The following is a 16618-nucleotide window of genomic DNA, read 5'->3' as shown; positions in this document are numbered from 1 at the left end:
TAGGGGAGTCAACGAGACACAGGTGCAACTAATTAGGGTGGGGCAAACAATCAAAACTGGAGGGAAAAGCAAACAAAGACAGGAAGTAAAACGACAAGACACACGAGGCAACCTCCAGGGTCGAAAAATGAAACCAACGCAGAAGTGCCAAAAACTACAGTTCCTTGAATGGCCACTTGAGGCTGGCTCCAAAAAGTGAGTCAATCCCCACAGAGCCCCACGTTAAAATGCCCAACTTTACAGCAGAAATAAACATGTTTACAGCCTGGCACAAAAAACGGTTTTGGTCTCTATAGCTAATTTCACCCTTCATGACAACTGTGAGGGGAGTAATTATTTTTATAACTCACCCGTTTAAATTATATTAAGGCTTAAAGTTACGCATAAATAAGGTCGTGGCCGCTTTGAGTGACAGGTGGCTGGCCGCTAAGTGGTTCAGCAACCAGGCTTCATTTGGCCCACCTCAGCTCCACCTTTGTGCTCATTTTTTGATCAGCCGGCACGGGGGACTGCCAAGATGGCGACGGCCGGAGCCACCCACTTTGAGCTTCACAACAGCTCTTCAGAAACCTATGGGTGATGTCACGGAAACTACATCCATGTTTTATACAGTATGGTTGAAACGACTGATGTTGTTCTTCCTGGGAGGACAGTCTCAAAGATGCTAATATTAATCTTTTTGCAACAGGGATTTGTAAGTGTTTTGGAAGGCTCTGATAAACATCATTCAGCCAATAGGGGTGCCAATTTCTAACTTGCTGATATGGGTCGTTTTGGAAGGCAATACAAGCAATGTATTTTGTTGGTTAAGTTTTGGGCTTGTTGCTTTAGGTAGAGAAACCCATCTTGTTCTCATTCATGTTGTCTTTAAATTGCTTCAGTATGGACAATAGCACAACTATTAAACTACACAGGAGGCTTTGTTGTTGTGTGGCATGTTGATAGAGGGTACAGGGGAAGAAAATTTAATCTTAACCACTGAGTCTAGTTTCAAGGTTTGTTAAAGCCAAGACACTGCACAGCATTTCATGTCTTTGTATACATTTGTGGTTAGATGAAGTCTAGAAAATTCATCATGGCAACAATATCACGCTGGTTATGTTTAATTCATGAACGTCTTGGGCTTGTGAAAAATGGTGTTAAAAGCCACTAAATACAGAAATATCAAATGATCACTATTAGATATTTTTTTAAATGTAACATTGAGACAAATAGAGAGAACAACAAAACATCCCATTGAGTATGGTCAATAATTTAATAATAATCATTATTACAAATGTCAGTGTGAACAGAACCCATAAGTTACGGTTTTACATTCCATGATTTTCTTCTCCATCTCAATGCTGGTGAAGTAAGATGCAATTGAATGCTACAGTGGCAAACACAGTGCACAGTGCCAACTAGAGCCAGTAGAAACTATTTTGCCGTACTCATCTGCCTTTTTGCCAAGAGTGGTCTGTGATGGGACCCCCACCCAAACCGAAGTAAGTCCCACCGAAATGAATAAGGTAGCCAGTGTTTCTGTTGCCTTGTTATTGTAGTCGTAGGCCCCTTTAGGAGTTTCTCAAGAGGAGTTCCCACAGGAAGTCCTTGCCACAGTGTGTACGTTGCCAAGCCAGAAGGGCCATGCTGACTACAAAAAGGGCCAAGCATGGAAGTGAAATTGTTAGCTAAACCTAACTTTGGCAGTAAGCCTTTTTCCTCCCAGACTCCAAAATGTCAGATGAAGAAAGCTCTTCACTAATTTATCTTCGCTGGAAAAGAACAAGGAGTACATGTTGAAAAATAAACGTGCGTGCCTCCATTTTGGTAGAATTTCCAAAATCTGTTTGTCATCAATAGACAGCAGAAGGGAAGATTAAACTTTTGTTGCCACACTGTGTCTGCAGGCGGCAAGCAGCATGCTCCATCAGTGCTGGTGGAGTTTATCATTGTTTTCCCATTGAAAACAATGAACATCCAGTATGCCATCTGCTGCACACCAGCACTGTGTGAATACAAAAAAAGTCTGGAGAGCTGCTTTGAGCAAGACAATCATTCAGACCGAGCACGTTTGTTTAACATTCACTTAATCCAGCAACCACAGGTCAACCACAGGTCAACCACAGGTCAACCACAGGTCAAGTGTTCCAGGCTTTGAGCAGAATGTGACACTTCATTTTCTCTGACTCACACCCAAGAGAAATACATGTTGGAGCACACTCTCCCACTTCAACAGATTTACTTTCCATAGGTACAGGGTCAGGTAGTTTTGAATTGTTGACTGGTCTACAAAATACCGATAAAGATTTTAGTTTTTAAACCTAGCCAGGTGGATTTACAACAGGTGTTCTATCCATTCTTTGATCAAGGTCTACGTAGGATTAGAGCCACATGAAAAAAGTGATAACAGATACTTTTTATGATCTTTATCTTTGTTTATTGTCCCAACAAGGAAATTTGTTTTGCGGCCAGGTGACATCATGTTAAAGGCAGTATGAATAGGTTTAGAAAATCTGTGAATTTGGCGCCATCCGGTGGTGTTATCAAAAAATACACTGACGTGAATGGACTGAAATTAACACACAAACTGCACTAATTTTCACCATTTGCTTAATTTTTCTTCATACAAATGTTAAGTGATGGGGGGGGGGATCTGTGCCAGACCGTTTCTTGGCTGGATGACAAGATATATAATAATAGTTAATTAGTGAGGAATCCACATCAAAAGCAAGATGTGAGCGGCACGTAAGTGCTACTGAAGCGGCCAGTTTCTTCTGTCTACACTGACTCCTACCTCTGTTCGGCCGTCTCTGTCCTCAGGACCAGTTGTCCTGTCAGCAGCAGGTCCTGAGGAGCTGGGAGGACAGCGGCTGGTCAAACTGAAATAGTTCTCATGCAGGGTTCACAGGAAGAAATCAGCATTGTTTTTATTGATTGATTAGACTAACTGATTTTATTTCCTTGCCCATGAGAATCTGCGGCACTGGGTGCCCTGAGCAATCATTACAAATACCGTTAATAAGCTCACAACATAAACAGTGTGATTTAAACAGCTGTCTGTGGAGATTACTCTTCACTAAGCCAGAGGAACGTTAAGTTGCTAGCTAGCTTGTATTTAACGTCTTTACAGCTGGTACATTAGCAGATTACAGACTGCAAAACAACTCTCTAAGAGTCCAGGTCTCGCAAATAATACAAGGTTAAAATTTGCTCATTATGAACACACCTCGAGAATGTCAGCAAAATACATAGCTGATAATAGAAATATCCCCTCTTTTTTGATCTAGTGATTGTAGCTCACCTCATCATCATCATCTAATAACGATGCACCTCAACATCAATGAATCATGAGCACATGAATTCTGAGGTGGTAATATGAATACCATTAACCAACAGCACAAGCTCCTCCTGGCCTTACACACCTACAGTGTATGTTGCATTAATCTGAAACCAACCGGATTAGTTTACAGAACGACTGCAGCTAATCCACAATGTGATTCCACTTCTATTATTCCAACGGCACAGTCTCACTGACTTACCTGGTCAGAAGAGACTGGCTGATATCATGTGCTGTTATCAGCTCTTATCCTTCACTGTGTACAAATATCTGCCTCTATAGTCGGCACAGAAAGGCTGAGAGCTAGCTGTGGTGAAAAACAGGGGAAAGAAGTGTTTCTCTGGGTGGAGGTATTCTCACCACTGTGATGAGAAGTGGAAGTGATGTGTTTCACATTTTCAGGTTTGTTTGGAACAAAGAGAGGAATAACTGGTTGGTTAGAATGAGAAGTGATGGCAACCACAGCCGAATGAACAGACAAAGAAGCCCAAACTTAAATTGAACATCCAAAAAAAAACCTCAGGGAAAAAGAAGTCTCCGTTGTGACCACAGTGTTTGCTGGAAAATCGAGCTCTACAGAGTGCAACAATGAGAGACAAAATAAAGACTTACTTAAATGCCATGTCAGTTTCAGATGGGTGGAGTCAACATTTAGGACAGGAAGCTAGTTTAATTATTCATTAACACTTTACTGTGAAGCTGAAGTAGAGCTTTGCTGTCTAAACATGCAAAGTTAAACGCAACTGGATTGCTGTCGATTTTTTAAAATCTTTTCTGTAAAGCTTCTAGGAATGTACAGCAAGTCCACTTGCTTTGACTGAGTGTAGTATCCAACAAAGTTCTCTTCTTCAGAGTTGGCTCTTTGAAAAATATGGTTAGTGGCTGTCACTTTTTATTTAAAATTTGAACTGCCATTTGAACGTGAAAAAATGTAAATATCTGATCAAATTCAAATTGCAAAGTAAGCGCAACAGGCCTCGGCTTCAGCCGGGGGTGCTCACACTGTCCGTCTGCTCTATTCCAATAAACTAGGCTTTTGTTTTTCAACGAAACAATCCCAACTCAAAGTCCACCTGCTAGCTTTTTCCAGAGCTTTCAACCGATTTCATCAGCAGAACATTCATAGTGCTTCTCATCCGAGTTGACTTAAATTTACACATGCAAGTTCTTTCATGACCTTGGAACTCAAAGTCCACTCACTTGCTTTTTCTGAAGTTTTCAGCCATATTTTGTTTTGACTGTATGACTTCATCAGCAGATGGGGTTTGCTCACTTGTCATCAGCCACAAATCTGTACCGCAGCTTCGTCAGCTTAGTCAGCGGATGGAGGAAGACAGAGCTGTAAGTGGACCCGAAACTGGGACTGTTGACAAAATGGAGGAAACTAGAAATCATGACACCAAACCATGTCAGAATGTAATGTGTAGAAGCATTTTGGATTCACGGTCCATTCACGACTGGTAGCTGAAGCGTGCGGGGCGAGATTCTGGAGAGACTGCCTGGAAGACTGAAGACAGACTGTGTGTTTGCAGCCTGTGATTAGAGGACATCTTAGGGTTGCTGCATGGACTCTGGCTCCCTATTCTGTGCTTCCTTAGTAAAAGCTTAAGTTGAGAGCCAGTAATTGGAGTCTGAGTGACCTTTTAACAGAGCAAAAACTTCATCATATTGGTAAAATTAGTTCTGCAGCACCACAGTAGGTCAACCAATCTAATAATTAAAAAAAAAATTGTGGGAGCACATGGAGCAGTTTGCAGAAAATCAACGATATGAGCTGAGCTTTGGTTCCCCTCTTCGCCACTTTCTGCCAGCAGCCCAGCTCTTCCCCCTCCTAAATGAACCAGAATAATTCGTACAAAAGTCAGTGTGTCACCTGCAAATTTCTAATCACGTTTCACAGACATTCAGAGACTCTGAATCACTAAGCCTCTACATTCTCATTTCCCTTACTTCCTTGTTTATGAAAAACTGAGGTAATAGAGGAGCCATAATTAGTGTAATTGTGATCAAGGAGCAAAATAATGGATAATGTGTGAATGGTTGCAAAGGTCTCGGACAGTGATGAATGCTTCCCATTTTACTTTACATTTTGCAAAGGAACTCCTGCCGTGTCATTGTGTATTAAAGCAGCTCCTGTCCTTGTGTTTTGGCAAAGTGGGACTGTCGTCAGTCTGTGGTTTTCACAAGAAAAGAGGGAGTCAGTTGAGGCCTCGGGGATAACTGTTGGGGGTCATGATGTCAGGCTTTTAGAAAGACAGAAACGCTCCGTTCACACGTACAAACCTACTCTGGAGGCACGGCGGGATGCTAATCATTGTGATTTGAACTTTGAAAAACATGCTGGCAACGCCCACCACTGCTCAAAGACTGAAAAGGCAGCAGCGGTGCAACATAGGGAAGCTGAGAAAGGGTCAAATGTCTTCTGACACGTGGGAGGGAAACCCAAATGTGCTCCTTTTGATTTCCTGTGAAAAGTAAGTTCATAGTTGTTCTCTACTCCACTCAACTACACAAATGTACTTGAACAAAAATTAAAAGCTGAAAAAGCTGAGTTGCAGTTAACAGCTTCCAGTGTAATTCTGTGAGGTATAACTTACAACCTACTGGGATTTGAAAAAGAAAACCAATGCGTGGAAACATATCGCTCAGGAACAACAAATCAGAGCTGAGTATGTAAATGACATGTTCTACGCAAACATGGCTGCAAGCTTCAGGCTCATGGCTTCTTCAGCATCCGGAACACAATGAGAATTTCATTTACAGTGAAGACAGTGGTGACTGTTAGCCCACGGGAGCCCAGTATATAGTGGGGTCAGGAGAGTCCCAGAGCAGATTCATTTGATCTCATTGGTAATCCCTGGGTCACTGGTATTAATCAGCAGTACTTCCACACATCTCTATCGTGTGCTTTCTCCTTACTCCCACTGTTCGAGAGGAGAAAACACATTTGATTCAATGTGTTTCCAAACATATTTAGGATTTGAAGAACCAAACTAAATGTCTGGCAGAGGTCCTCCTGCCGACAGGGAGTGGAGTCTGTCAGAAAGACTAACTGAGGATTGGGGGTCCAGCCACAGATCTGAAGCCAGTCTCTGACACATCTGTCATCATGATAGCAGATGGGCCTGAGGTCAGGCCACGGCTGACCTGGGATAAGCACAGCCTCTGACCACAGAGAGCAGCGCTACCTTCAGGGACCACTGACTCGTGTCCGACACTGAGTTTGAGTAAGGACACACCAACACACACACACAGCACTCAATCCGCCTGTTCATACACTTGACGCAGAAGCCAACACACCATCTGCCGCCCCTGTGTTTGAGTTCCAAATCCCAGTTATCAACAAAACACACAGAAGACCTCCAAACTACCTCTTGGATACACCATTCCCTTTGAGAAGAACGCTATCACACACACACACACTCACACTCACATACGCACACAGCACACACACACCTCTGCTCCAGATCAGATGGAACCAGGTGGATGGAGGCCAGGTAAGTTGCTCATTTTTCATTAAATGTGACAGAAGAAGGAAGATGGATTTCCTCAATTCTTTCACCAAGTTCATTCACCTCACACTCTTCTAATCCTCTCTTCATCGCTCTTTCTCTCTCTCGCTCGCTCGCTCTCTCTCCCTCGCTCTCTGTGTCTCTCTCTCTCTCTCTCTCTCTCTCTCTCTCTCTCTCTCTCCCTCGCTCTCTGTGTCTCTCTCTCTCTCTCTCCCTCGCTCTCTCTCTCTCTCTCTCTCCCTCGCTCTCTGTGTCTCTCTCTCTCTCTCTCCCTCGCTCTCTCTCTCTCTCTCTCTCTCGCTCTCTGTGTCTCTCTCTCTCTCTCTCTCCTCGCTCTCTGTGTCTCTCTCTCTCTCTCTCTCTCTCTCTCTCTCTCTCCCTCTCTCTGTGTCTCTCTCTCTCTCTCTCGCCTCGCTCTGTGTGTTTCTCTCTCTCTCTCTCTCCTCGCTCTCTCTCTCTCTCTCTCTCTCTCTCTCTCTCCCTCGCTCTCTGTGTCTCTCTCTCTCTCTCTCTCTCTCTCTCTCTCTCTCTCTCTCCCTCGCTCTCTGTGTCTCTCTCTCTCTCTCTCGCTCTCTGTCTCTCTCTCTCTCTCTCTCTCTCCCTCGCTCTCTGTCTCTCTCTCTCTCTCTCTCTCTCTCCCCTGACAAGGGATGATGGCCTCTCCACTTCCGAGCAGCTTTTTACACTTATCATCAAAGCAGGTTTATGATGCTCATTTCTCTGGCCTCATTGCTCTTCATGGACGTCATCGTCTGTCACTGGAGATCAATACAGATAAGGCGTTCTCTCTCTCTCTACCTACTGGAAGGACTCCTGTTGTTCAAAGCACACACCCCTGCATTTTCTGTGGAATCATCAGTAATAGGTGTGTTAGCACGGTGAGACTTTGAAACACCTGACACCTGTTGTCTGTGTCTGTGTGTGTGTGTGTGTGTGTTTTATGTGCTATAAGTTGAGGTGATGTGTTTTGATGAGGTAATGTTGGTAAAGTTAGACCAATATATTACTTATATATGTATCAATATATCAGTTTGCCAATGTTATCCTTTTATTCAAAGGGTCAATTTTTTGTGTCCACTGGTAACAGCAAATTGGTGCCATTGACTAATAACAAGCTGTCTTGATAGTGCTGACCTTTGAGAGAACAGAGAGCCGGACAGTCCAAAATGGAGGAAGCTGTTGTAGTTTATTAGCTGTGTTGCACCATTCACTTTTATTTAAACTCCTCTGTCATATAAACCGCTCCACAAAAAAGCAATGATTTGCAGACAGTCGTGAGACAGGAGTCGACGATACAAATATGTCTATTAAATAAACTGTTTGAACTTATTGTCCTTTTAGCGAACGAGCTAATCTAACGAGCTTGCTAACGGACCATTAGCAAGTTTGTTAGCTCAGAGAGCTGTATTTTTCCTCTTCAATAACTTTTTATTGAAAAGGTTTACAATAGTGAACAAAATGCCAGGGTGGGGAAAACAGAACAGAAGTGAGAAGAGCGAGAGAAGCTCAGAGAGCTGCAGTCAGTTATTAGCCTAGTCCAGCTGGCTAGTGTGTTAGCGGTTAGCTCGGCAGCTACAGTAGTTCACCAATTAGCCCAGCCAGTAGTCATTACATCACCAAGCTTCCACGATCAAATATTTTGCGAAGATGCGAGATTCATTTTGCTGTGCCACTTTCTGGTGTGAGCAGCAGGGCCGGACGTGGCCGATGGGCCCAGAGTGTCACTCAGAACGGAGCCGTCAGCCCCCACGCCTGCTCCTAACCTGACGGCATGATCACACATCCACACATCCACACATCCACACTACATTCATTCTGTGTCTGCAGTGTGCGTAGCTGGACAGCTGGACAGGTGAAAGAGAGAATGAGAGAAACAAAAGGTGGAGCTGAGAGCTGGAGGAGAGTCCAGCTACATGCTTCAAAGTTAAAGATTTGTTCCCGAACATTTCTGAGCTTTTTTTTGGATGTTTTTAAGCACTTTTGATAACAAAACTAAAAGATATGTTACTGGCATCAACTGCTTTGATTTTAACCATTCTTTTTTTAATGTGTCTCTAGTGAGTCCCACAAGTTTATGGAAGTGCAACACTAAATCGCTAGAATACTCCTTTAAATGAACCTATATTAGTATCATTGCTGTTATCGTCATGGTTTTCAAAACATTTTGTGTTCTGTGTTTAAGGTATGTCCATCTGGCAATGGACAAAATTGAGTAACACTTTTTTTTCTTGACAGGAAATCAGTCAAATTCAAAGTTTCCAAAGACACCAAATATGTCAGGCTGAATTTTGGGGAAATGCATATAAAATGATGCACAAGACAGGAAGAATATTTCCATTTGGAGGAATGGTGTAGCCATTCCTTGGGTTTGAATATTTCACTAAATGTAAAGATCATTCAGTTTAAATGAAGAGCTGGAACCAGCTGATACAGAACATACGTACAGTATATGTGAGACAGCGTTGAATAAGATGATTTTAATTTCCTTAAAGCTGCCCCTGAAAACTTTGTTTCAAATCGGAACTTTTTTTCTACATCAAATTGTCATGAATAAATAAGCAACAATCTAATTTAAAGTTAGGAAAAAACTTCTTTAGGTATTATTGATTAAGAGTCTAAAACTCAGCTAATCTGCTTCATCTGGACTGGGTGGGTGTAGTTTGACCATGTCGCTGTATTCTGATTGGTGCGTGGGAATACCTGATATAACTGAGCCCCACCCACTTCAAACCAGTGAGAAGAACACAGACAAAAATCTCTCAATTTCTATAACCAAAGCTGGTCTTTAAGGGGAACCAAAAGGGGAAAGCTATATGTTAAGGGGTTATGATCTAAAGAGAAGGTAAATATTCCCTGCCGGCAGCTTCACTCCCAAATTATCGGTATCAGTATAGGTCTTCAAAAACCGACTAGTGGCGTCTAGGCAAAATGAGCCCTGTCACGCACCCTCCCACCCCTAAAAATACACACAAACATGCACACCTGCCTGCGCACCGATAAGACGTCAACCACCGCCGCTCCAAATGTGTTTGCACACCGGCGTCGGTTGACTGCACTTCCTCATTGAACGACTTGAACAATTTATTCTGACGCGCCGCTGAATCCAAGGGGGAATTTAGATTGAGATTTAAAAACAGGAAAATCAGACACAACCTGAAAGCCTTGAGGGAGGTGGGGGGGGGGGGAACCTGAGGCAGAGAGACAGGGAGATATATGAGCCTGTCACTCAACATTACAGTGTCACTACAAGCTGGACAATCATTAACACAGCTAATGAACACAGCGGGCCGTGCTGCAGCACAGACCACGCTCACATAAAGCCACTGCTGGGGAATGTCATTAGTCCTGCTACAGCGGGGACATAATCCACTGATTCCCACCCAGGGGCTACTTTTGCTGGCAGGGCCGTGGAGTAGCTGAGCTGATCTGAAAAATTGAAAAGTAAAACCTTATCCACGTGTGTGTTTAGAAGGAAAATAAACAGACAAATATGCTTTCAAATTGGTGTGAGGCTGATCTTTAGTATATTTATTGTCACAATGACCTACCAAGTATGGTAGTCTGACAGCATAAGACACACCTCAGTCTTCCACTGACCTGAGGCAGTTGCAACACCTGCCATTGAGAGTGCATGAAAAGTAGCCAGAAAAAAGCCCACAATAAGCTAAAATAATTGCTAAATGATAAAAGCGTCCAGTTTCTGCCACCCCAGGTGGTAAAAGTACAACTGCAAACTAAACCAAAAATACCACAGGAAAAAATCAGGCCTGACATCGACACTTCAGGAACTCTCCACATACAGCCAAACGTCAGCTACAACCACTGTAGTGAAATACTGCCGGTAATTAAAGTCCACATCTGAGAGTGAGCAAAGGCAGCTTCGGCTTGTAAAGTCCAACTGAAACCAGCTGCTTTGTCATTCTGTTAGCCTTCCCAGTGTGCTCCTCCAGCTTGTGTCTCAACATCAGACTTAAACTATGAAAAACAGCCAGATATGGGTGCATCCGGTTGAAGCAGGTGATTTTGCACTCACAAATTTTGTTTTGTGCTTTCAAATCTCTCCTTGTGTACTTTGTGCATTTTAACATTTACATTTATTAAAGCTTAAGTTAGTTTAATACTTTAGTCTCTAACAAACACATTTACAAATACGTATTATTCAGCCACAGTGCGTCGAATGTGTTGCCCAGGCCGCCGCTGTTATCTAATCTTCAGGCCTTAAAGGGTTTGCGTAACCTCTTTATTGTAGGAGACAAGAAAGGATGTTGGCCCACTGACCTGGGCCCTTCAGACTTTTGCTTCCTCAACATTTGTTGACCCTTATGATTTTCGGTAACAAGTATTTAGCAGTTTGTTTACATTCTGTTCAGCCGTGATCACGCCCAGCGTCAAAGAACGCTCTTTGTTTCCTTGTCCAGCCTCGCTCGATCTGCTCTGTACATTGACCCATACATACTATCTGTAATGTTTGTAATAAAGAACCACGGACACTCCGACCTTGACTTGAGTCTTGTTTAAAGCTAAATCTGCCCTTTAGCTCTTTGCCTGACGCTGCCTTGATACTGTCGGTGACTGCCAGATAATACCAGGAAATGCTCGTTTTAGGCTTGACCACAGCCCACTACTCTGCTGAACAACCCTTTACAGAAGTTGTTTTTGCTTTTTTCTTTCCGTTTTCTTTTCATTCACAAGCTTTTAGTGCCCGCACACAGACTCCTGAACACATTACCCGTATACAAAGCACTGAAGAAGGACTCAGCGTAACAAGGTTCTCTATTGCAATAACCAAAGAAAAGCAGCTCTGTAACAGAGGAGACAATGTAGGCACAATGGGAGAACGACCATTAAAAGTCTTTAAAATGCTTTAATTGTCCCTTAGTCTATCTCTACACCCATACAAAATGTGGGCCCCTAAAATCAGTGAATTTCATGCCTGAATCTTTGCTGCTTGAATACACCTGAAATAAAGTGGTTCCATACCTCAGTCACTCACACTGGCCTGGGTGCTACATTTAGGGCTTCACTTAAAGTTACTTATTATCCATTCACGACAGCTTTAAGGAGATTTGAATGTCATTTCTATGTACCTACTTTATATTTATCATGAAGATTCTGCTTCTTAAAATTCACAGTTTTTGTTTGTTTTTTTCCCCTTGAAATATTTATTTTATATAATATTTATAAAACTTTGTTTTTGTATTTTATTCTAAGAACTCAGAGGGTTGTTTGAGCTGCTATAAGGCCCTGTCTCCTGAGGCTTTGACACCTCTCCGTCCGCAGGTTTCTGGCTCCGGGCATCACTGTAAAGTTTAGTTGGGGCTGGCAGCTGGAAGGGCGTAGCCTAGCGGCGCTCTGGACCACAGACTGGCTGAGAGATGTCTTGTCTTGTCTTGAACTAAGAGCGCAGGACCACGGCCGAAACGGAATTATACACGAGGATTTAAATAGCCAGCTATGGCCAAATGAAACATTCTTTACTCTGCTGAAAAGTTGGGAGGCATTAAGCCACGCTTCTTTCCCCTGGCTCCAAGACCGTGAGACTGACCCAAAGCCGAAAAGTGCGCCCCAGAGAAGGCTAATGGGAGAGAGAAGAGGCCGCCGGAGCGGAGTGTGGAGTGTGATTCTCCACTCTCCATCTGACCTGCGCGTCAAGGACCGTCTAGACAAAGACCGTGTTTTGTCCAAAAAGAGTTCTCTCTGTTATTGTAATAATCAAATCACTGAACGTACCTGAGAAGAAACGAAGAAGGACAATCCCGAGGAGAATCATGTTTGCCGTTTTCGGTACACCGGGGGGTAAGACGGGATGCGGGACGGGACTTGGTGCGTTCTCGGCTGGTCCAGCAGCACCGCTGACACCCAGCCTGCCGCTACATTTACCGCACCGACACTGTCCGTCTGACCGCCTTTTGTTCTCTGCCTGCGACGGTAAAGTCCCTCAAGTTTCAAATCCCCAAATGGAAGGAAGGAGAAGCCTCGGAGGAATGTGTCGGTGCAAAGTACGCGCCAGAGAGGCAGCCTCTGAGTGTGAGAGAGTGTGACTGTTTGTGCCAAAGCTCCAGCTTCACACCGCGCTGCTTGGAGAAATCAACTACTGGATGGAGGAAATGTCAAGCGTCACCGGGCTTCAGCTCTGCCCGCGGACAGTCATCACGACGTGGCTCCGCTGGTGAAGGGGTCCCGGTACATCCTGCGATCATGATGCTGAAAGGCAGAGGAGGCTGGGTTATTAACTGGTGGTATCCCTCCTCCTCCTCCTCTCCCCCCTCCTCCTCCTCCTCCTCCTCCTCAGATCATCATCATCATCATCACCTTTCGGGGCAGTAGGCCTGTACCAAGCGATGAAAATAGGCCTATAGGCTACTGAGCTCGGAGATTATAACTGAGTAGTCAGATATTTTAAGTTGAATTTTACTCTAACTTTTATTAATAAAACCCCAAGTATTTTGTATTGCTAATAATTGTAGTTTGTTGAGTAACTGAATGCCATTAACCCTAAGAAATAAATAGATTTTTCTCACAGATCTGACTGCCTCTCCAGTATATTGGAATAGCATGTTTAATGGCTTGGACACCATACAATGCTTCTACACCACAACAAAATCAGTGAAGTCTTAAAGTCTGTTACAAGATAAGATCTGAGGCAGATAAAAGTCATAGTTCTTATTATGCATCTGAATGAGTCTTTTAAAAATTTGCATGATGAAACGATTTTGCATCTTTTCTGAACAGAAAGATGATGCAGCCTACAGACACCTATAGCACTGATGCTATATATGCTACAATTTTTTTTAAAAAGTAAGTTGGTTTTACACAACTGAATTGTGGAAATTAGTTGCACATACACTGGTTGCTTTGGAAGCAACGTATATAGTAGTGTTGTTTCAATAAATGAGGATTATCTTATTATATTGTAATTTAATAAAGCAATTTTACTTGTGTTCATCAATTTACGCCAACATAAATCCATAAACAGGATCCTTGCATATGTCCCTGGAGAGTCAAGGTTTTGCAGGATGTAGTGCAGTCCCATGTTGACTGCATCATCCACTGACCTTTTTCCCCAGGAGGCAAACTGCAGGGGGTCCAGGAGGGGTCCTGTGATGTCCTTCAGGTGGGTCAACACTAGTCTTTCCAGGGATTTCATGACCACAGATATCAGGATGACAGGCCTGTAGTCATTCAGTCCTGTGATAGAGGGATGATTGTGGAGGTGGTTGAAGCATCATGCAGCTCCAGTGATTTGTTTAGGCCGTGGCTGTCTCCCTCTCAGTGTGGCCTGCTCACCAGCAGACACCCACCTGAACTCTCTCCTCCTGGCTTCGCCGTGTAATCTGCTCGGAGCAGAAACACACAGCAGAACCAAACTCTTTGATCTTTCTGCTGCGACACGAGAGCCTGCTAGATCTCTGCAACAAAGTTTAGTGCCAACGGCTGCCACACACAAAGCCTGCCAGCCAACTTCACAATCTTACTTTAAGAAGCACAAAGCAAGTTAACGCCAAGCTGTTAACTCTGTAAGGACAACAAAGGAGGAAGATCTCTAAAGTCAGATCAAACAGTCTATGAAAATGGTCTCTAAGTGAGGACTGCATGATTTCCTTAAAACTGTGACATACACCAACCTTCGTTTATGTAGATGCAGATTCTACCTCCCCTCGGTTTCCCTGATAGCTCTGTTACACGGTCCGCTCAGAGGAGATGGAAGCCCGGCAGATGTAGTGTAGTGTCCAGGATGTGCTCACCAAGCCAGGTTTTGGTGAAGCACAGGGCGGCAGATCTACAAATGTCCGTGTTTGCTCTGTTGAGGAGCAGCAGTTCATCCATCTTGTTGGTAAGGTAGCAGACATTCGCCAGATGGATTGATGGGAGTGCAGTTCGAAATCCCTGATGTCGCTAAAACAGAAAAAGTACCAGAGAGTGCAATACCGAGGCTGCCATCTTGCACCGAATAGCTATATAGGCAACAGTTTGCTATTATGTGTTATTGTGATTACAATTTGTTCCGCTGCTCCCAAGTGGCCAAAACAATAATGCATTATTGCAGCTTTATCATTGTTGTATTCCTTAGGGTACACGTAATCAACAAGCTTTCAAAAATGTTATTCACAGTTCCCATTAAATACTGAACATTAATGTGTCGAGTTCACACCATTCATTGAAAAACATAACTGCTATTAGCCTAGTCATCAATAAAACCAATGCAAATTACATAAAATGTTAATTCAACAAGCAGATAATAACGTTATCTTAAAGCCTGTTAAAATTGAAAGTTAGCCTTGTGACAAATACACAAATAACTTCCAAAAAAACTTACCATACCATACCATACTACTGTGAAACCAAATAATAGGCTATAGATATAATACACTAACTTGATGATTGATGAAAATAAAATTAGTAGAAATTTGTGGAAAGAAAATATATATATTGCTAAGTAGGCTACACAGTCAGCCATGTGGTTACCATCATTTGATATAAATGTAGCTAGCATTTCACTATTAACTTTGTAAAAATGTCGCAAAATATTTCACAAGTACTACATCTATCATCACTTATTATGTAGTGGAAAATATTTGGTGTTTGTATTAGTTAATTTTGGATGGATGCAGATTTTCTCTGTTACAGCAGTTTCAGCTTTAGGCGATGAGTCACCCTCCCATAATACCTTCTGTCTTCTTTTTCTTCCTTTAAACTTCAGTTAAAGTTTAATTCAGTTGAAACACTGAATTAAACACAATCAAAACACTGAATGGCTATTATGTTGAGCCTCACTTTATCTCTATGCAATGTAATCATGTTTCAGTGTATTATGTTGAGCAGATGAGATTTAGTTTAGTATATTTCCCCCAAGGAATTTCATACAAATATACACTGAATACACATACAGTTGTGTGAGGACCATTGTAACAATTGTAATGGCCTTGGGTGACAAGAATGGGATGGAAACTATAAAAAAGAAGCAAATTTGGGAGGATTATGCAATATTACAATATTTCCCCACATGTAGCCTTCAGAGTTATTTTGTATCTCCAAAGCAGTGGATTACAAAGTGGGGTCATTTAGAGGACTGCAGGGGCTCCACCTGTTAAATCACTGTAGCGTCACTTTCATTTCATTTGCACATAAGATCACAACAGAATAACAAAATAAAGATTCTCTCACTGCCTGCAGTATGAAAATGTTTCTACATGCTCCATGTGTCTGTCTCTTGTGAAGTTCCTCAGCTTTAAAATGATGTGTGTTTTGGCTGCTTGATGTGTGTTTTGGCTGCTTTGCTCCTGTCAACCTTCTTCAGCTGACTTCGACGATTAATTCATCTAAGCCATCAACCTGTCTCTTAGACCCCATTCCAACTAGGCTGCTTAAAGACGTTTTACCCTTAATTAACACTTCTTTACTGGATATGATCAATCTGTCTTTATTAGCAGGCTATGTACCACAATCCTTTAAAGTAGCTGTAATTAAACTGCTTCTTAAAAAGCCCACTCTTGATCCTGGGGTTTTAGCCAAATACAGAACTATATCTAACCTTCCCTTTCTCTCTAAGATCCTTGAGAAATCAGTCGCCAATCAGTTGAGTGACTTTCTACATAACAATAGTTTATTTGAGGATTTTCAGTCAGGATTTAGAGTGCATCATAGCACAGAGACAGCACTGGTGAAAATTACAAATGACTTTTTAATTGCATCAGACAATGGACTTGTCTCTGTACTTGTCTTGTTAGATCTTAGTGCTGCGTTCGACACCATTGACCATCAAATCCTATTACAGAGACTGGAACAT

The 16618-nt window shown here is 42.6% G+C and overlaps 1 protein-coding gene across 2 annotated transcripts in view; it reads right to left on the bottom strand.

The window, feature by feature from the left end:
- Window positions 1–13763, bottom strand: part of gfra3 (GDNF family receptor alpha 3) — a 66972-nt gene extending 53209 nt beyond the window's left edge. For both annotated transcript variants that reach the window (XR_006378890.1, XM_044205336.1), the window contains exon 1: window positions 12562–13763. Coding sequence is in view for 1 of the 2 variants with exons in the window: in XM_044205336.1 (XP_044061271.1) it covers window positions 12562–12601 (40 nt within the window). In the remaining variant the exon portion in view is untranslated. The remainder of the gene's footprint in view (window positions 1–12561) is intronic.
- Between the last annotated feature and the right edge of the window lie 2855 nt (window positions 13764–16618).

Source organism: Siniperca chuatsi, linkage group LG8, assembly GCF_020085105.1.
Source record: "Siniperca chuatsi isolate FFG_IHB_CAS linkage group LG8, ASM2008510v1, whole genome shotgun sequence".
In the NCBI taxonomy this organism is placed as follows: Eukaryota; Metazoa; Chordata; class Actinopteri; order Centrarchiformes; family Sinipercidae; genus Siniperca; species Siniperca chuatsi.
Note: the sequence above shows the minus strand (reverse complement) of the source record. Positions and strands in the feature narration are given on the sequence as shown.